General features: G+C 41.0%; 1 protein-coding gene across 1 annotated transcript; it reads right to left on the bottom strand.

The window, feature by feature from the left end:
* Positions 1 to 3,378: 3,378 nt before the first annotated feature.
* LOC133147009 (uncharacterized) lies at positions 3,379 to 7,748 on the bottom strand. The gene is made up of 10 exons (XM_061271124.1): positions 7,648 to 7,748; positions 6,437 to 6,534; positions 6,093 to 6,227; positions 5,492 to 5,640; positions 5,254 to 5,390; positions 5,068 to 5,161; positions 4,806 to 4,929; positions 4,273 to 4,490; positions 4,017 to 4,197; positions 3,379 to 3,712 (listed from the first exon to the last, which is right to left on the bottom strand). The coding sequence occupies exons 2-10, from the start codon at positions 6,528 to 6,530 to the stop codon at positions 3,624 to 3,626; spliced, it is 1,221 nt and encodes a 406-aa protein (XP_061127108.1). The 5' UTR covers positions 6,531 to 6,534; positions 7,648 to 7,748; the 3' UTR covers positions 3,379 to 3,623.
* Positions 7,749 to 21,151: the final 13,403 nt, after the last annotated feature.

The raw sequence follows: 21,151 nt of genomic DNA, 5'->3' as shown, positions 1-21,151 counted from the left end.
ATAAAATTAAAACATAAACCAAACGTTGGAGGTGGTCATTTCTTCATGCGCAGTGAATAACTCGGCACTCTAAAGCACCCGAGAGCGTTTTTTTCGATGCCAACCTAACCAGAGTGACGGGAGCGGCACAATTCAGAAAAAGTGCTCAGCTCGCCGAGAAAATGCGATTTAAGCAATAAAATTAAAAATGCTTATAAAACATAAACCAAACGTTGGAGGTGGTCATTTCTTAATGCGCAGTAATAAACTCGGCACTCTAAAGCACCCGAGAGCGTTTTTTTCGATGCCAACCTAACCAGAGTGACGGGAGCGGCACAATTCAGAAAAAGTGCTCAGCTCGCCGAGAAAATGCGATTTAAGCAATAAAATTAAAAATGCTTATAAAACATAAACCAAACGTAGGAAGTGGTCATTTCTTCATGCGCAGTGATAAACTCGGCACTCTAAAGCACCCGAGAGCGTTTTTTTCGATGCCAACCTAACCAGAGTGACGGGAGCGGCACAATTCAGAAAAAGCGCTCAGCTCGCCGAGAAAATGCGATTTAAGCAATAAAATTAAAAATGCTTATAAAACATAAACCAAACGTTGGAGGTGGTAATTTCTTCATGCGCAGTGATAAACTCGGCACTCTAAAGCACCCGAGAGCGTTTTTTTCGATGCCAACCTAACCAGAGTGACGGGAGCGGCACAATTCAGAAAAAGTGCTCAGCTCGCCGAGAAAATGCGATTTAAGCAATAAAATTAAAAATGCTTATTAAACATAAACCAAACGTTGGAGGTGGTCATTTCTTCATGCGCAGTGAATAACTCGGCACTCTAAAGCACCCGAGAGCGTTTTTTTCGATGCCAACCTAACCAGAGTGACGGGAGCGGCACAATTCAGAAAAAGCGCTCAGCTCGCCGAGAAAATGCGATTTAAGCAATAAAATTAAAAATGCTTATAAAACATAAACCAAACGTTGGAGGTGGTCATTTCTTCATGCGCAGTGATAAACTCGGCACTCTAAAGCACCCGAGAGCGTTTTTTTCGATGCCAACCTAACCAGAGTGACGGGAGTGGCACAATTCAGAAAAAGTGCTCAGCTCGCCGAGAAAATGCGATTTAAGCAATAAAATTAAAAATGCTTATAAAACATAAACCAAACGTTGGAGGTGGTCATTTCTTCATGCGCAGTGAATAACTCGGCACTCTAAAGACCCGAGAGCGTTTTTTTCGATGCCAACCTAACCAGAGTGACGGGAGCGGCACAATTCAGAAAAAGTGCTCAGCTCGCCGAGAAAATGCGATTTAAGCAATAAAATTAAAAATGCTTATAAAACATAAACCAAACGTTGGAGGTGGTCATTTCTTAATGCGCAGTAATAAACTCGGCACTCTAAAGCACCCGAGAGCGTTTTTTTCGATGCCAACCTAACCAGAGTGACGGGAGCGGCACAATTCAGAAAAAGTGCTCAGCTCGCCGAGAAAATGCGATTTAAGCAATAAAATTAAAAATGCTTATAAAACATAAACCAAACGTTGGAAGTGGTCATTTCTTCATACGTAGTGATAAACTCGGCACTCTAAAGCACCCGAGAGCGTTTTTTTCGATGCCAACCTAACCAGAGTTACGGGAGCGGCACAATTCAGAAAAAGCGCTCAGCTCGCCGAGAAAATGCGATTTAAGCAATAAAAATAAAAATGCTTATAAAACATAAACCAAACGTTGGAGGTGGTCATTTCTTCATGCGCAGTGATAAACTCGGCACTCTAAAGCACCCGAGAGCGTTTTTTTCGATGCCAACCTAACCAGAGTGACGGGAGCGGCACAATTCAGAAAAAGCGCTCAGCTCGCCGAGAAAATGCGATTTAAGCAATAAAATTAAAAATGCTTATTAAACATAAACCAAACGTTGGAGGTGGTCATTTCTTCATGCGCAGTGAATAACTCGGCACTCTAAAGCACCCGAGAGCGTTTTTTTCGATGCCAACCTAACCAGAGTGACGGGAGCGGCACAATTCAGAAAAAGCGCTCAGCTCGCCGAGAAAATGCGATTTAAGCAATAAAATTAAAAATGCTTATAAAACATAAACCAAACGTTGGAGGTGGTCATTTCTTCATGCGCAGTGATAAACTCGGCACTCTAAAGCACCCGAGAGCGTTTTTTTCGATGCCAACCTAACCAGAGTGACGGGAGCGGCACAATTCAGAAAAAGTGCTCAGCTCGCCGAGAAAATGCGATTTAAGCAATAAAATTAAAAATGCTTATAAAACATAAACCAAACGTTGGAGGTGGTCATTTCTTCATGCGCAGTGAATAACTCGGCACTCTAAAGCACCCGAGAGCGTTTTTTTCGATGCCAACCTAACCAGAGTGACGGGAGCGGCACAATTCAGAAAAAGTGCTCAGCTCCCCGAGAAAATGCGATTTAAGCAATAAAATTAAAAATGCTTATAAAACATAAACCAAACGTTGGAGGTGGTCATTTCTTAATGCGCAGTAATAAACTCGGCACTCTAAAGCACCCGAGAGCGTTTTTTTCGATGCCAACCTAACCAGAGTGACGGGAGCGGCACAATTCAGAAAAAGTGCTCAGCTCGCCGAGAAAATGCGATTTAAGCAATAAAATTAAAAATGCTTATAAAACATAAACCAAACGTACACAGCAAAAACTGGAGTGTTGAATCAACTCCCACAGAGTCAATTTTAACACTTTTTGCGGGTTTATATAGCTCCACACTCTACAGAGTTAAATTAACACTTTCAAAATAGTTAATTATTTAACACTGTACCTAGAGTTACTTTTTAACTCCCTAGACTCGGTTGAATGAACACTATATCGAGTTACATTAACACTATATCAGAGTTACTTTTTAACTCCCTAGACTGGGTTGAATTAACACTATCGAGTTACATTAACACTATATCAGAGTTACTTTTTAACTCCCTAGACTGGGTTGAATTAACACTATATCGAGTTACATTAACACTATATCAGAGTTACTTTTTAACTCCCTAAACTGTGTTAAATTAACACTATATCGAGTTACATTAACACTATAACAGAGTTCCTTTTTAACTCCCTAAACTGTGTTAAATTAACACTATATCGAGTTACATTAACACTATATCAGAGTTCCTTTTTAACTCTCTAAACTGGGTTAAATTAACACTATCGATTTACATTATATCAAAGCTCCTTTTTAACTTCCTAAATTGGGTTAAATTGACACTACATAGTTAAAAAAAAAAAACAGTACAATACAACCATTAAAATGACAATTCCAAGAAAAATGCATTTTCAAAAACACAATTTATTTTAACTTTTCCAATGCAGTCAGTTAAAACATGAGGGTATAATGTACAAACTTCCATCTGCTTACCATTTATTTTAAGAACTTTCCCTCAATGCAGTCAGTTAAAACATAATAAACGAGGGTATAATGTACAAACTTTCATCTGCTTTACCATATGAGCTTTGAATATCAAATGGTTTGTGACATTTGAGTTCAGTCATTTTCATGACACACCTCTCTTCAGTTGGTAAAACTTTGAAGGCATGGTGGTGTTCAACAAACATCTCTGTAAATAGCTTTTTTGTCAAAAAAATAAACGTCATCTTCAACCAGAAGTACATCATCTATTTGACAAAAGACTGGCATGTCTTCCTCCATGGAACTGCAAACAACAAGTCCACCTTTGTACTCAACACCATCGACTTTAACCCAACTTGTTGAGAAAACATCTTTGGACAACAGCATTTCACACATTTCACTGTTGAAATGTTAAAAAGACTGAAAAAAACTTTAAATCCTGCTGTTTAAATGTAACAGTGAAAAACAGAGTTGAAATGTGCTTCAATAAACTGTAAACTGACAGCTAAAGAATTTTTTATTTTTTTTTAAAAAGAAAAAGAAATACACAGAATGAACGAACAATTGAAGTCCAGTAACATAAAATCAATCGGTCTTTATTAATCACAAGACTATTGAACTGTAATTGCTTATAACAAATTCTATCGAACAAAACTCACTTGGTGCCTCATCAAGTTCACTTCCTGGAGACTCTGCGGCCTGCAGCATTCGGCGCAGCTCAGGTGTTGGGGTGAGCCGCTTGGCCTCTTTGATGACGTTATCTCTGAAGAACGGATCCCATTTCTGGAGCAGCAGGTTGGAAACCTCCTCTTCAAACAGGAGTGTGAAGTCTTGATTCATCTATAAGAAAGCAAATGTACTACTACCACATTCAGCACATTTCAAGGCATTCTAGAAATCCCATTTCATACTTACCAATCCCTTTGTATCCAGGAATCTTGGGAAGATGGAGAAGATATCTTGAGTTTTGTCTGAGTCGTGGATGAGTTTTTGGCGATTCTGAAAGGTCTCTCTCATCTTCAGAAAAATTACGGAACTGTCTGTTGTATGGTTGAGCAAGGAGATGGCTTCCTGGTATGCATCCCCATCAAGCTGCTGGTCAACAACAATGGACCTGCGCACATTTGGGCCTCCTGAAAAAAAGCACACAATTCTTTCAAGAAAAAAAACAAAAAACACCCTAGATGAAGTTGTAAGAAAGAAAGAAAAATGAGGGGTACTTAGAGAAAGAAAGACAGTTGCGTAGAGAGAGAGATAGAGAGATAGATAGATAGATAGATAGATAGATAGATAGATAGATAGATAGATAGATAGATAGATAGATAGATAGATAGATAGATAGATAGATAGATAGATAGATAGATAGATAGATAGATAGATAGATAGATAGATAGATAGATAGATAGATAGATAGATAGATAGATAGATAGATAGATAGATAGACTGACCTCCTCCTGGGGAAAAGCCAGTGGGGCTACTTGTAGATGCATGTCCTCTTCGAATCTTTCTCTGAATCGTTTTCAGACGCCAAGAAATGTATCCGGTGCTGCTTGCAGCATCATAGAAATGTTCCTAAAATGGAAATACATTCAAAATTAATGTGATGTCAACCTCATAAGCTACTGTGAAATTTCAGAATCTAAATGTTACTGTAATGTAGACAAAACATGAAAATTATGTAAACAGAGAGTACAATAATAATGACTATACATAGCCTTTCTTGGAGTATGGGTCTTTGAGGGACGGGAACACTGTCACTATCCCAAGAGCGTACTCTTCTCGAACAGCTTTGCTGGGGAGTTGCCTGAGAAAAGATCAAATTAGCATTAATACAAGGGCCAAGTAGTTAACTTGTTAATAAAAAAAGGATAGTACAGACAAATAGAACACACATACCCGTGTTTATCAATCATGTGTGCCACTATTATATTGACCAACTTTCTTCTGGTAGCATCTGTTAGAGTTTTTGTTGTGTGATACTCTTGGAGGACCTCTTCACCACCTGAGCTGGTACCAAGGACATCTTCAATCAACTTTGAAAAAGAAGCAAAAAAACAAATGTGATAAACTGCCTTTCTAGAGTTTAAGGATGACAAATGTTGATTTTAAGAAACCTGTGAGTACTTAGCACAACCTTTCTAGCAGATGCTGCAGTAAGTGGGCCCTCAAGTCTTGGTTTCTTCCTAGGAACCTCATCTAGGAGTATAGTTGATGTACTTGCACATGAACTGAAGCTTGAATCAGAATAATCGGATGGAGAGGACAAGGAGCAATCGGAAAATTCTAAAAAAAAAAAAAAAAAAAAGAAGGGGGGTGGGGTGTTTATTTGCAGTATACAAAAAGTCATAGAAGATTTTTGATCTAACCAAGCCAACGGCAAACCATAGACTCAACTCATTTAATCAATTGATTCTCAGTCTTGATAGGCAATTCAGAAATATTTTCAGAAATTGTTTTAAAGGCATGAATTAGATTAATCAAAAATACATTTGGTATTCATGTTGGATTTATGTCAGTTAAAATGACATTTAAACCATTTAATAAAAGTCAGGCTGAATGTCCCTGTTGTGTAACCACAAAGAATGATATTGAATATTTGATCCACCTTTAAGTGTATTAAATGACTTAATTCTGAAAACATTAAATTGAAATTGTTTACTGTATTTCTGTACTTATAAATTTGCATTAGTGTTTTACACATTGCATTATGTAATTTACCCCTTTACATTTCTCACCGTCATTTGAGAAAACTGATAGAGTCACATTGCCTTGGCTGACAAGGTCACTGAAAATGTCCTCATCAACTTCTGTCCCTGTTGCATCTTTGTACACTAATTTTGCGTCAGGTGGCAGGCAAAATCTCTCGATGACTGGAAAAGACAAGATACATCTGAGTGGACCTTTAAGATAGCACTGATCTTGCCTCATTTCACATTCAATAATTTAATCCACCACTGTAAACAAATTCAGAGATAATCCCCTGCATAAAATACATTCCCTTTTCAGTCCAAATCTTAAAAGAAAGGGGCGTTGTTCTGCCCTTTATATCAAACCAAGCATAAGTAAAACAAAAACAAACCTTTGTCATGGAACTGCACAAAATCAAAACATCCATCAACCTCATCCAACTTCAAATACTTCTGCTGTTGGCAATACCGAACCTGGATCAACATTTTTCTGAGACATGCAACAACAAACAAATGTCAGTAAACACTTAACATGCAAGAAATAATTATTTAACACTCACATAAACGTTGTGTATCATGCAAGAAATTGTTTCATTATTAATTTCACTGCATGTCTAAGATCAAACACATTCAGCAGCTGCTGGGAGACTGTTTAAACATGCCACAGCAGGCCCAGTGGAAACGCTCTCATTGATGAACGTGGCAGCGACTAGCTGTAGTGACTGCAGCACATGCTACCGTAATTAACATTTACATTTGAGGCAAAACTGATTTATTAAAACATTCCCCTCTGTTAAAAGCTGGTTTTCAGCGACCAAACAAACACAACACAGCACCAGTAAAGTTGACCCTTTTTAGTCTGACTGCCCACTACATTACCTACATTACCCATTAATCAGAGTTATTAACCACACCTGTATGATCAGAGCCTCGGACACTCGTCTCGGTGCAGTGGCACAGGGAGTCTGCCACACAGGCACCCAACTGCAATTGTTTAGGCTAATTATTTCACTCTAGCCGTGGCTCCTACGCAAAGTGCGGGGTTTATTGCATGAATTAACTCCTCACTTCGTGTTGGAGACCAAAGTTCATCCTGTCGGGGCTTATTTCTCCATAACAACCTCTGAACTGTTTATCCCTTACTTATTCTAGAGGGTTATGGTTAGGATTAGGGTTAAGGTTAGATTAATGGACGCATAAATTAACAAGTGTATGGTCGGAGAAATGGGAAGAGGGAGTATTGGGCAGTCGGACTGATGCCATGCACCCGCCATGAACTTCAAGTTAGCTTGTTAACATGTGCTAACGTTAGCCCCAAACTATATTCGACAGTTAAATATGAAGCCTTGTTTATACAACCTCTCAAGCACGCGTGAGACTTGGTAAAATGCAAAGGATAACATAGGAAACCGTTTTTTTATTAATGTTTATTTTTTAGCAAGTGGTAACGTTAGTGGTGAAGTTAACATTGCATTAAAAAAAAAATCCAAACGTTCGCTGTCCAGTGCCAACCACAAAAAATGCTTAGCAAAGTTACATAAATATTCTCAGCAGATGTTTAATTCAATGTTATTGTTCCTACAAGTTTGATTTTGTAGCTTACCTCTCGTGTAAAGGTCCAACTCCGCATCCATTCCTGATTCCAGCAGCGAAATAAACGACGGTTGACCACGCCACGCACAGGAGACTATTGATTGATGCACGGGTTCACCCTGCTGAAAGCCCAGGGGCATAACACATGGGTTTACCTGGACTGAAGCCCAGGGGCCTATCAAGCAAGTTAACTCGGCCGAGATGCACTTTACATCTCTACAGAGTTGATTTGCTTAGGTTGGAATAACTCTGTTAAATAACTCCAACACTGAACACCATTTTAATCAGAATGTGTTAAAATGACACTTTGAGAGTTGAAATCAACTCTGACATGTTTAACCCTGAAATTTCAACACTCCAGTTTTTGCTGTGTAGGAGGTGGTCATTTCTTAATGCGCAGTAATAAACTCGGCACTCTAAAGCACCCGAGAGCGTTTTTTTCGATGCCAACCTAACCAGAGTGACGGGAGCGGCACAATTCAGAAAAAGCGCTCAGCTCGCCGACAAAATGCGATTTAAGCAATAACATTAAAAATGCTTATAAAACATAAGCCAAACGTTGGAGGTGGTCATTTCTTCGTGCGCAGTGAATAACTCGGCACTCTAAAGCACCCGAGAGCGTTTTTTTCGATGCCAACCTAACCAGAGTGACGGGAGCGGCACAATTCAGAAAAAGTGCTCAGCTCGCCGAGAAAATGCGATTTAAGCAATAAAATTAAAAATGCTTATAAAACATAAACCAAACGTTGGAGGTGGTCATTTCTTAATGCGCAGTAATAAACTCGGCACTCTAAAGCACCCGAGAGCGTTTTTTTCGATGCCAACCTAACCAGAGTGACGGGAGCGGCACAATTCAGAAAAAGTGCTCAGCTCGCCGAGAAAATGCGATTTAAGCAATAAAATTAAAAATGCTTATAAAACATAAACCAAACGTTGGAGGTGGTCATTTCTTAATGCGCAGTAATAAACTCGGCACTCTAAAGCACCCGAGAGCGTTTTTTTCGATGCCAACCTAACCAGAGTGACGGGAGCGGCACAATTCAGAAAAAGTGCTCAGCTCGCCGAGAAAATGCGATTTAAGCAATAAAATTAGAAATGCTTATAAAACATAAACCAAACGTTGGAAGTGGTCATTTCTTCATGCGCAGTGATAAACTCGGCACTCTAAAGCACCCGAGAGCGTTTTTTTCGATGCCAACCTAACCAGAGTTACGGGAGCGGCACAATTCAGAAAAAGCGCTCAGCTCGCCGAGAAAATGCGATTTAAGCAATAAAATTAAAAATGCTTATAAAACATAAACCAAACGTTGGAGGTGGTCATTTCTTCATGCGCAGTGATAAACTCGGCACTCTAAAGCACCCGAGAGCGTTTTTTTCGATGCCAACCTAACCAGAGTGACGGGAGCGGCACAATTCAGAAAAAGCGCTCAGCTCGCCGAGAAAAGATTTAAGCAATAAAATTAAAAATGCTTATAAAACATAAACCAAACGTTGGAGGTGGTCATTTCTTCATGCGCAGTGAATAACTCGGCACTCTAAAGCACCCGAGAGCGTTTTTTTCGATGCCAACCTAACCAGAGTGACGGGAGCGGCACAATTCAGAAAAAGTGCTCAGCTCGCCGAGAAAATGCGATTTAAGCAATAAAATTAAAAATGCTTAATAAACATAAACCAAACGTTGGAGTGAATAACTCGGCACTCTAAAGCACCCGATAGCGTTTTTTTCGATGCCAACCTAACCAGAGTGACGGGAGCGGCACAATTCAGAAAAAGTGCTCAGCTCGCCGAGAAAATGCGATTTAAGCAATAAAATTAAAAATGCTTATTAAACATAAACCAAACGTTGGAGGTGGTCATTTCTTCATGCGCAGTGATAAACTCGGCACTCTAAAGCACCCGAGAGCGTTTTTTTCGATGCCAACCTAACCAGAGTGACGGGAGCGGCACAATTCAGAAAAGTGCTCAGCTCGCCGAGAAAATGCGATTTAAGCAATAAAATTAAAAATGCTTATAAAACATAAACCAAACGTTGGAGGTGGTCATTTCTTAATGCGCACTAATAAACTCGGCACTCTAAAGCACCCGAGAGCGTTTTTTTCGATGCCAACCTAACCAGAGTGACGGGAGCGGCACAATTCAGAAAAAGCGCTCAGCTCGCCGAGAAAATGCGATTTAAGCAATAAAATTAAAAATGCTTATAAAACATAAACCAAACGTTGGAGGTGGTCATTTCTTCGTGCGCAGTGAATAACTCGGCACTCTAAAGCACCCGAGAGCGTTTTTTTCGATGCCAACCTAACCAGAGTGACGGGAGCGGCACAATTCAGAAAAAGTGCTCAGCTCGCCGAGAAAATGCGATTTAAGCAATAAAATTAAAAATGCTTATAAAACATAAACCAAAGGTTTGAAGTGGTCATTTCTTCATGCGCAGTGATAAACTCGGCACTCTAAAGCACCCGAGAGCGTTTTTTTCGATGCCAACCTAACCAGAGTGACGGGAGCGGCACAATTCAGAAAAAGTGCTCAGCTCGCCGAGAAAATGCGATTTAAGCAATAAAATTAAAAATGCTTATAAAACATAAACCAAACGTTGGAGGTGGTCATTTCTTAATGCGCAGTAATAAACTCGGCACTCTAAAGCACCCGAGAGCGTTTTTTTCGATGCCATACCTAACCAGAGTGACGGGAGCGGCACAATTCAGAAAAAGTGCTCAGCTCGCCGTGAAAATGCGATTTAAGCAATAAAATTAAAAATGCTTATAAAACATAAACCAAACGTTGGAGGTGGTCATTTCTTAATGCGCAGTAATAAACTCGGCACTTTAAAGCACCCGAGAGCGTTTTTTTCGATGCCAACCTAACCAGAGTGACGGGAGCGGCACAATTCAGAAAAAGTGCTCAGCTCGCCGAGAAAATGCGATTTAAGCAATAAAATTAAAAATGCTTATAAAACATAAACCAAACGTTGGAAGTGGTCATTTCTTCATGCGCAGTGATAAACTCGGCACTCTAAAGCACCCGAGAGCGTTTTTTTCGATGCCAACCTAACCAGAGTTACGGGAGCGGCACAATTCAGAAAAAGCGCTCAGCTCGCCGAGAAAATGCGATTTAAGCAATAAAATTAAAAATGCTTATAAAACATAAACCAAACGTTGGAGGTGGTCATTTCTTCATGCGCAGTGATAAACTCGGCACTCTAAAGCACCCGAGAGCGTTTTTTTCGATGCCAACCTAACCAGAGTGACGGGAGCGGCACAATTCAGAAAAAGTGCTCAGCTCGCCGAGAAAACGCGATTTAAGCAATAAAATTAAAAATGCTTATAAAACATAAACCAAACGTTGGAGGTGGTCATTTCTTCATGCGCAGTGATAAACTCGGCACTCTAAAGCACCCGAGAGCGTTTTTTTCGATGCCATACCTAACCAGAGTGACGGGAGCGGCACAATTCAGAAAAAGTGCTCAGCTCGCCGAGAAAATGCGATTTAAGCAATAAAATTAAAAATGCTTATAAAACATAAACCAAACGTTGGAGGTGGTCATTTCTTCATGCGCAGTGAATAACTCGGCACTCTAAAGCACCCGAGAGCGTTTTTTTCGATGCCAACCTAACCAGAGTGACGGGAGCGGCACAATTCAGAAAAAGTGCTCAGCTCGCCGAGAAAATGCGATTTAAGCAATAAAATGCTTATAAAACATAAACCAAACGTTGGAGGTGGTCATTTCTTAATGCGGAGTAATAAACTCGGCACTCTAAAGCACCCGTGAGCGTTTTTTTCGATGCCAACCTAACCAGAGTGACGGGAGCGGCACAATTCAGAAAAAGTGCTCAGCTCGCCGAGAAAATGCGATTTAAGCAATACAATTAAAAATGCTTATAAAACATAAACCAAACGTTGGAGGTGGTCATTTCTTCATGCGCAGTGATAAAGTCGGCACTCTAAAGCACCCGAGAGCGTTTTTTTCGATGCCAACCTAACCAGAGTGACGGGAGCGGCACAATTCAGAAAAAGTGCTCAGCTCGCCGAGAAAATGCGATTTAAGCAATAAAATTAAAAATGCTTATTAAACATAAACCAAACGTTGGAGGTGGTCATTTCTTCATGCGCAGTGAATAACTCGGCACTCTAAAGCACCCGAGAGCGTTTTTTTCGATGCCAACCTAACCAGAGTGACGGGAGCGGCACAATTCAGAAAAAGCGCTCAGCTCGCCGAGAAAATGCGATTTAAGCAATAAAATTAAAAATGCTTATTAAACATAAACCAATCGTTGGAGGTGGTCATTTCTTCATGCGCAGTGAATAACTCGGCACTCTAAAGCACCCGAGAGCGTTTTTTTCGATGCCAACCTAACCAGAGTGACGGGAGCGGCACAATTCAGAAAAAGTGCTCAGCTCGCCGAGAAAATGCGATTTAAGCAATAAAATTAAAAATGCTTATTAAACATAAACCAAACGTTGGAGGTGGTCATTTCTTCATGCACAGTGATAAACTCGGCACTCTAAAGCACCCGAGAGCGTTTTTTTCGATGCCAACCTAACCAGAGTGACGGGAGCGGCACAATTCAGAAAAAGTGCTCAGCTCGCCGAGAAAATGCGATTTAAGCAATAAAACTAAAAATGCTTATAAAACATAAACCAAACGTTGGAGGTGGTCATTTCTTCATGCGCAGTGAATAACTCGGCACTCTAAAGCACCCGAGAGCGTTTTTTTCGATGCCAACCTAACCAGAGTGACGGGAGCGGCACAATTCAGAAAAAGCGCTCAGCTCGCCGAGAAAATGCGATTTAAGCAATAAATTTAAAAATGCTTATAAAACATAAACCAAACGTTGGAGGTGGTCATTTCTTCATGCGCAGTGATAAACTCGGCACTCTAAAGCACCCGAGAGCGTTTTTTTCGATGCCAACCTAACCAGAGTGACGGGAGCGGCACAATTCAGAAAAAGTGCTCAGCTCGCCGAGAAAATGCGATTTAAGCAATAAAATTAAAAATGCTTATAAAACATAAACCAAACGTTGGAGGTGGTCATTTCTTCATGCGCAGTGATAAACTCGGCACTCTAAAGCACCCGAGAGCGTTTTTTTTCGTTGCCAACCTAACCAGAGTGACGGGAGCGGCACAATTCAGAAAAAGCGCTCAGCTCGCCGAGAAAATGCGATTTAAGCAATAAAATTAAAAATGCTTATAAAACATAAACCAAACGTTGGAGGTGGTCATTTCTTCATGCGCTGTGATAAACTCGGCACTCTAAAGCACCCGAGAGCGTTTTTTTCGATGCCAACCTAACCAGAGTGACGGGCGCGGCACAATTCAGAAAAAGTGCTCAGCTCGCCGAGAAAATGCAATTCAAGCAATAAAATTAAAAATGCTTATTTAACATAAACCAAACGTTGGAGGTGGTCATTTCTTCATGCGCAGTGAATAACTCGGCACTCTAAAGCACCCGAGAGCGTTTTTTTCGATGCCAACCTAACCAGAGTGACGGGAGCGGCACAATTCAGAAAAAGTGCTCAGCTCGCCGAGAAAATGCGATTTAAGCAATAAAATTAAAAATGCTTATAAAACATAAACCAAACGTTGGAGGTGGTCATTTCTTAATGCGCAGTAATAAACTCGGCACTCTAAAGCACCCAAGAGCGTTTTTTTCGATGCCAACCTAACCAGAGTGACGGGAGCGGCACAATTCAGAAAAAGTGCTCAGCTCGCCGAGAAAATGCGATTTAAGCAATAAAATTAAAAATGCTTATAAAACATAAACCAAACGTTGGAGGTGGTCATTTCTTAATGCGCAGTAATAAACTCGGCACTCTAAAGCACCCGAGAGCGTTTTTTTCGATGCCAACCTAACCAGAGTGACGGGAGCGGCACAATTCAGAAAAAGTGCTCAGCTCGCCGAGAAAATGCGATTTAAGCAATAAAATTAAAAATGCTTATTAAACATAAACCAAACGTTGGAGGTGGTCATTTCTTCATGCAGTGAATAACTCGGCACTCTAAAGCACCCGATAGCGTTTTTTTCGATGCCAACCTAACCAGAGTGACGGGAGCGGCACAATTCAGAAAAAGTGCTCAGCTCGCCGAGAAAATGCGATTTAAGCAATAAAATTAAAAATGCTTATTAAACATAAACCAAACGTTGGAGGTGGTCATTTCTTCATGCGCAGTGAATAACTCGGCACTCTAAAGCACCCGAGAGCGTTTTTTTCGATGCCAACCTAACCAGAGTGACGGGAGCGGCACAATTCAGAAAAAGTGCTCAGCTCGCCGAGAAAATGCGATTTAAGCAATAAAATTAAAAATGCTTATAAAACATAAACCAAACGTTGGAGGTGGTCATTTCTTAATGCGCAGTAATAAACTCGGCACTCTAAAGCACCCGAGAGCGTTTTTTTCGATGCCAACCTAACCAGAGTGACGGGAGCGGCACAATTCAGAAAAAGTGCTCAGCTCGCCGAGAAAATGCGATTTAAGCAATAAAATTAAAAATGCTTATAAAACATAAACCAAACGTTGGAGGTGGTCATTTCTTAATGCGCAGTAATAAACTCGGCACTCTAAAGCACCCGAGAGCGTTTTTTTCGATGCCAACCTAACCAGAGTGACGGGAGCGGCACAATTCAGAAAAAGTGCTCAGCTCGCCGAGAAAATGCGATTTAAGCAATAAAATTAAAAATGCTTATTAAACATAAACCAAACGTTGGAGGTGGTCATTTCTTCATGCACAGTGAATAACTCGGCACTCTAAAGCACCCGATAGCGTTTTTTTCGATGCCAACCTAACCAGAGTGACGGGAGCGGCACAATTCAGAAAAAGTGCTCAGCTCGCCGAGAAAATGCGATTTAAGCAATAAAATTAAAAATGCTTATAAAACATAAACCAAACGTTGGAGGTGGTCATTTCTTAATGCGCAGTAATAAACTCGGCACTCTAAAGCACCCGAGAGCGTTTTTTTCGATGCCAACCTAACCAGAGTGACGGGAGCGGCACAATTCAGAAAAAGTGCTCAGCTCGCCGAGAAAATGCGATTTAAGCAATAAAATTAAAAATGCTTATTAAACATAAACCAAACGTTGGAGGTGGTCATTTCTTCATGCACAGTGAATAACTCGGCACTCTAAAGCACCCGATAGCGTTTTTTTCGATGCCAACCTAACCAGAGTGACGGGAGCGGCACAATTCAGAAAAAGTGCTCAGCTCGCCGAGAAAATGCGATTTAAGCAATAAAATTAAAAATGCTTATAAAACATAAACCAAACGTTGGAGGTGGTCATTTCTTAATGCGCAGTAATAAACTCGGCACTCTAAAGCACCCGAGAGCGTTTTTTTCGATGCCAACCTAACCAGAGTGACGGGGGCGGCACAATTCAGAAAAAGTGCTCAGCTCGCCGAGAAAATGCGATTTAAGCAATAAAATTAAAAATGCTTATAAAACATAAACCAAACGTTGGAGGTGGTTATTTCTTAATGCGCAGTAATAAACTCGGCACTCTAAAGCACCCGAGAGCGTTTTTTTCGATGCCAACCTAACCAGAGTGACGGGAGCGGCACAATTCAGAAAAAGCGCTCAGCTCGCCGAGAAAATGCGATTTAAGCAATAAAATTAAAAATGCTTATAAAACATAAACCAAACGTTGGAGGTGGTCATTTCTTCGTGCGCAGTGAATAACTCGGCACTCTAAAGCACCCGAGAGCGTTTTTTTCGATGCCAACCTAACCAGAGTGACGGGAGCGGCACAATTCAGAAAAAGTGCTCAGCTCGCCGAGAAAATGCGATTTAAGCAATAAAATTAAAAATGCTTATAAAACATAAACCAAACGTTGGAGGTGGTCATTTCTTAATGCGCAGTAATAAACTCGGCACTCTAAAGCACCCGAGAGCGTTTTTTTCGATGCCAACCTAACCAGAGTGACGGGAGCGGCACAATTCAGAAAAAGTGCTCAGCTCGCCGAGAAAATGCGATTTAAGCAATAAAATTAAAAATGCTTATTAAACATAAACCAAACGTTGGAGGTGGTCATTTCTTCATGCGCAGTGAATAACTCGGCACTCTAAAGCACCCGAGAGCGTTTTTTTCGATGCCAACCTAACCAGAGTGACGGGAGCGGCACAATTCAGAAAAAGCGCTCAGCTCGCCGAGAAAATGCGATTTAAGCAATAAAATTAAAAATGCTTATTAAACATAAACCAAACGTTGGAAGTGGTCATTTCTTCATGCGCAGTGAATAACTCGGCACTCTAAAGCACCCGAGAGCGTTTTTTTCGATGCCAACCTAACCAGAGTGACGGGAGCGGCACAATTCAGAAAAAGCGCTCAGCTCGCCGAGAAAATGCGATTTAAGCAATAAAATTAAAAATGCTTATAAAACATAAACCAAACGTTGGAGGTGGTCATTTCTTCATGCGCAGTGATAAACTCGGCACTCTAAAGCACCCGAGAGCGTTTTTTTCGATGCCAACCTAACCAGAGTGACGGGAGCGGCACAATTCAGAAAAAGTGCTCAGCTCGCCGAGAAAATGCGATTTAAGCAATAAAATTAAAAATGCTTATAAAACATAAACCAAACGTGGCAGGTGGTCATTTCTTCATGCGCAGTGAATAACTCGGCACTCTAAAGCACCCGAGAGCGTTTTTTTCGATGCCAACCTAACCAGAGTGACGGGAGCGGCACAATTCAGAAAAAGTGCTCAGCTCGCCGAGAAAATGCGATTTAAGCAATAAAATTAAAAATGCTTATAAAACATAAACCAAACGTTGGAGGTGGTCATTTCTTAATGCGCAGTAATAAACTCGGCACTCTAAAGCACCCGAGAGCGTTTTTTTCGATGCCAACCTAACCAGAGTGACGGGAGCGGCAAAATTCAGAAAAAGTGCTCAGCTCGCCGAGAAAATGCGATTTAAGCAATAAAATTAAAAATGCTTATAAACATAAACCAAACGTTGGAAGTGGTCATTTCTTCATGCGCAGTGATAAACTCGGCACTCTAAAGCACCCGAGAGCGTTTTTTTCGATGCCAACCTAACCAGAGTTACGGGAGCGGCACAATTCAGAAAAAGCGCTCAGCTCGCCGAGAAAATGCGATTTAAGCAATAAAATTAAAAATGCTTATAAAACATAAACCAAACGTTGGAGGTGGTCATTTCTTAATGCGCAGTAATAAACTCGGCACTCTATAGCACCCGAGAGCGTTTTTTTCGATGCCAACCTAACCAGAGTGACGGGAGCGGCACAATTCAGAAAAAGTGCTCAGCTCGCCGAGAAAATGCGATTTAAGCAATAAAATTAAAAATGCTTATAAAACATAAACCAAACGTTGGAGGTGGTCATTTCTCAATGCGCAGTAATAAACTCGGCACTCTAAAGCACCCGAGAGCGTTTTTTTCGATGCCAACCTAACCAGAGTGACGGGAGCGGCACAATTCAGAAAAAGTGCTCAGCTCGCCGAGAAAATGCGATTTAAGCAATACAATTAAAAATGCTTATAAAACATAAACCAAACGTTGGAGGTGGTCATTTCTTAATGCGCAGTAATAAACTCGGCACTCTAAAGCACCCGAGAGCGTTTTTTTCGATGCCAACCTAACCAGAGTGACGGGAGCGGCACAATTCAGAAAAAGCGCTCAGCTCGCCGAGAAAATGCGATTTAAGCAATAAAATTAAAAATGCTTATAAAACATAAACCAAACGTTGGAGGTGGTCATTTCCTAATGCGCAGTAATAAACTCGGCACTCTAAAGCACCCGAGAGCGTTTTTTTCGATGCCAACCTAACCAGAGTGACGGGAGCGGCACAATTCAGAAAAAGTGCTCAGCTCGCCGAGAAAATGCGATTTAAGCAATAAAATTAAAAATGCTTATTAAACATAAACCAAACGTTGGAGGTGGTCATTTCTTCATGCGCAGTGAATAACTCGGCACTCTAAAGCACCCGAGAGCGTTTTTTTCGATGCCAACCTAACCAGAGTGACGGGAGCGGCACAATTCAGAAAAAGCGCTCAGCTCGCCGAGAAAATGCGATTTAAGCAATACAATTAAAAATGCTTATTAAACATAAACCAAACGTTGGAGGTGGTCATTTCTTAATGCGCAGTAATAAACTCGGCACTCTAAAGCACCCGAGAGCGTTTTTTTCGATGCCAACCTAACCAGAGTGACGGGAGCGGCACAATTCAGAAAAAGTGCTCAGCTCGCCGAGAAAATGCGATTTAAGCAATAAAATTAAAAATGCTTATAAAACATAAACCAAACGTTGGAGGTGGTCATTTCTTCATGCGCAGTGATAAAGTCGGCACTCTAAAGCACCCGAGAGCGTTTTTTTCGATGCCAACCTAACCAGAGTGACGGGAGCGGCACAATTCAGAAAAAGTGCTCAGCTCGCCGAGAAAATGCGATTTAAGCAATAAAATTAAAAATGCTTATTAAACATAAACCAAACGTTGGAGGTGGTCATTTCTTCATGCGCAGTGATAAACTCGGCACTCTAAAGCACCCGAGAGCGTTTTTTTCGATGCCAACCTAACCAGAGTGACGGGAGCGGCACAATTCAGAAAAAGTGCTCAGCTCGCCGAGAAAATGCGATTTAAGCAATAAAATTAAAAATGCTTATAAAACATAAACCAAACGTTGGAGGTGGTCATTTCTTAATGCGCAGTAATAAACTCGGCACTCTAAAGCACCCGAGAGCGTTTTTTTCGATGCCAACCTAACCAGAGTGACGGGAGCGGCACAATTCAGAAAAAGTGCTCAGCTCGCCGAGAAAATGCGATTTAAGCAATAAAATTAAAAATGCTTATTAAACATAAACCAAACGTTGGAGGTGGTCATTTCTTCATGCGCAGTGAATAACTCGGCACTCTAAAGCACCCGAGAGCGTTTTTTTCGATGCCAACCTAACCAGAGTGACGGGAGCGGCACAATTCAGAAAAAGCGCTCAGATCGCCGAGAAAATGCGATTTAAGCAATAAAATTAAAAATGCTTATAAAACATAAACCAAACGTTGGAGGTGGTCATTTCTTAATGCGCAGTAATAAACTCGGCACTCTAAAGCACCCGAGAGCGTTATTTTCGATGCCAACCTAACCAGAGTGACGGGAGCGGCACAATTCAGAAAAAGTGCTCAGCTCGCCGAGAAAATGCGATTTAAGCAATAAAATTAAAAATGCTTATAAAACATAAACCAAACGTTGGAGGTGGTCATTTCTTCATGCGCAGTGAATAACTCGGCACTCTAAAGCACCCGAGAGCGTTTTTTTCGATGCCAACCTAACCAGAGTGACGGGAGCGGCACAATTCAGAAAAAGTGCTCAGCTCGCCGAGAAAATGCGATTTAAGCAATAAAATTAAAAATGCTTATAAAACATAAACCAAACGTTGGAGGTGGTCATTTCTTAATGCGCAGTGAATAACTCGGCACTCTAAAGCACCCGAGAGCGTTTTTTTCGATGCCAACCTAACCAGAGTGACGGGAGCGGCACAATTCAGAAAAAGCGCTCAGCTCGCCGAGAAAATGCGATTTAAGCAATAAAATTAAAAATGCTTATAAAACATAAACCAAACGTTGGAGGTGGTCATTTCTTAATGCGCAGTAATAAACTCGGCACTCTAAAGCACCCGAGAGCGTTTTTTTCGATGCCAACCTAACCAGAGTGACGGGAGCGGCACAATTCAGAAAAAGTGCTCAGCTCGCCGAGAAAATGCGATTTAAGCAATAAAATTAAAAATGCTTATAAAACATAAACCAAACGTTGGAGGTGGTCATTTCTTAATGCGCAGTAATAAACTCGGCACTCTAAAGCACCCGAGAGCGTTTTTTTCGATGCCAACCTAACCAGAGTGACGGGAGCGGCACAATTCAGAAAAAGTGCTCAGCTCGCCGAGAAAATGCGATTTAAGCAATAAAATTAAAAATGCTTATTAAACATAAACCAAACGTTGGAGGTGGTCATTTCTTCATGCGCAGTGAATAACTCGGCACTCTAAAGCACCCGATAGCGTTTTTTTCGATGCCAACCTAACCAGAGTGACGGGAGCGGCACAATTCAGAAAAAGTGCTCAGCTCGCCGAGAAAATGCGATTTAAGCATAAAAATTAAAAATGCTTATAAAACATAAACCAAACGTTGGAGGTGGTCATTTCTTAATGCGCAGTAATAAACTCGGCACTCTAAAGCACCCGAGAGCGTTTTTTTCGATGCCAACCTAACCAGAGTGACGGGAGCGGCACAATTCAGAAAAAGTGCTCAGCTCGCCGAGAAAATGCGATTTAAGCAATAAAATTAAAAATGCTTATAAAACATAAACCAAACGTTGGAGGTGGTCATTTCTTAATGCGCAGTAATAAACTCGGCACTCTAAAGCACCCGAGAGCGTTTTTTTCGATGCCAACCTAACCAGAGTGACGGGAGCGGCACAATTCAGAAAAAGTGCTCAGCTCGCCGAGAAAATGCGATTTAAGCAATAAAATTAAAAATGCTTATAAAACATAAACCAAACGTTGGAGGTGGTCATTTCTTCATGCGCAGTGAATAACTCGGCACTCTAAAGCACCCGAGAGCGTTTTTTTCGATGCCAACCTAACCAGAGTGACGGGAGCCGCACAATTCAGAAAAAGCGCTCAGCTCGCCGAGAAAATGCGATTTAAGCAATAAAATTAAAAATGCTTATAAAACATAAACCAAACGTTGGAGGTGGTAATTTCTTCATGCGCAGTGATAAACTCGGCACTCTAAAGCACCCGAGAGCGTTTTTTTCGATGCCAACCTAACCAGAGTGACGGGAGCGGCACAATTCAGAAAAAGTGCTCAGCTCGCCGAGAAAATGCGATTTAAGCAATAAAATTAAAACATAAACCAAACGTTGGAGGTGGTCATTTCTTCATGCGCAGTGAATAACTCGGCACTCTAAAGCACCCGAGAGCGTTTTTTTTCGATGCCAACCTAACCAGAGTGACGGGAGCGGCACAATTCAGAAAAAGTGCTCAGCTCGCCGAGAAAATGCGATTTAAGCAATAAAATTAAAAATGCTTATAAAACATAAACCAAACGTTGGAGGTGGTCATTTCTTAATGCGCAGTAATAAACTCGGCACTCTAAAGCACCCGAGAGCGTTTTTTTCGATGCCAACCTAACCAGAGTGACGGGAGCGGCACAATTCAGAAAAAGTGCTCAGCTCGCCGAGAAAATGCGATTTAAGCAATAAAATTAAAAATGCTTATAAAACATAAACCAAACGTTGGAAGTGGTCATTTCTTCATGCGCAGTGATAAACTCGGCACTCTAAAGCACCCGAGAGTGTTTTTTTCGATGCCAACCTAACCAGAGTTACGGGAGCGGCACAATTCAGAAAAAGCGCTCAGCTCGCCGAGAAAATGCGATTTAAGCAATAAAATTAAAAATGCTTATAAAACATAAACCAAACGTTGGAGGTGGTCATTTCTTCATGCGCAGTGATAAACTCGGCACTCTAAAGCACCCGAGAGCGTTTTTTTCGATGCCAACCTAACCAGAGTGACGGG

The sequence above is a fragment of the Syngnathus typhle genome, unplaced genomic scaffold, assembly GCF_033458585.1.
Source record: "Syngnathus typhle isolate RoL2023-S1 ecotype Sweden unplaced genomic scaffold, RoL_Styp_1.0 HiC_scaffold_25, whole genome shotgun sequence".
Taxonomy (NCBI): domain Eukaryota; kingdom Metazoa; phylum Chordata; class Actinopteri; order Syngnathiformes; family Syngnathidae; genus Syngnathus; species Syngnathus typhle.
Note: the sequence above shows the minus strand (reverse complement) of the source record. Positions and strands in the feature narration are given on the sequence as shown.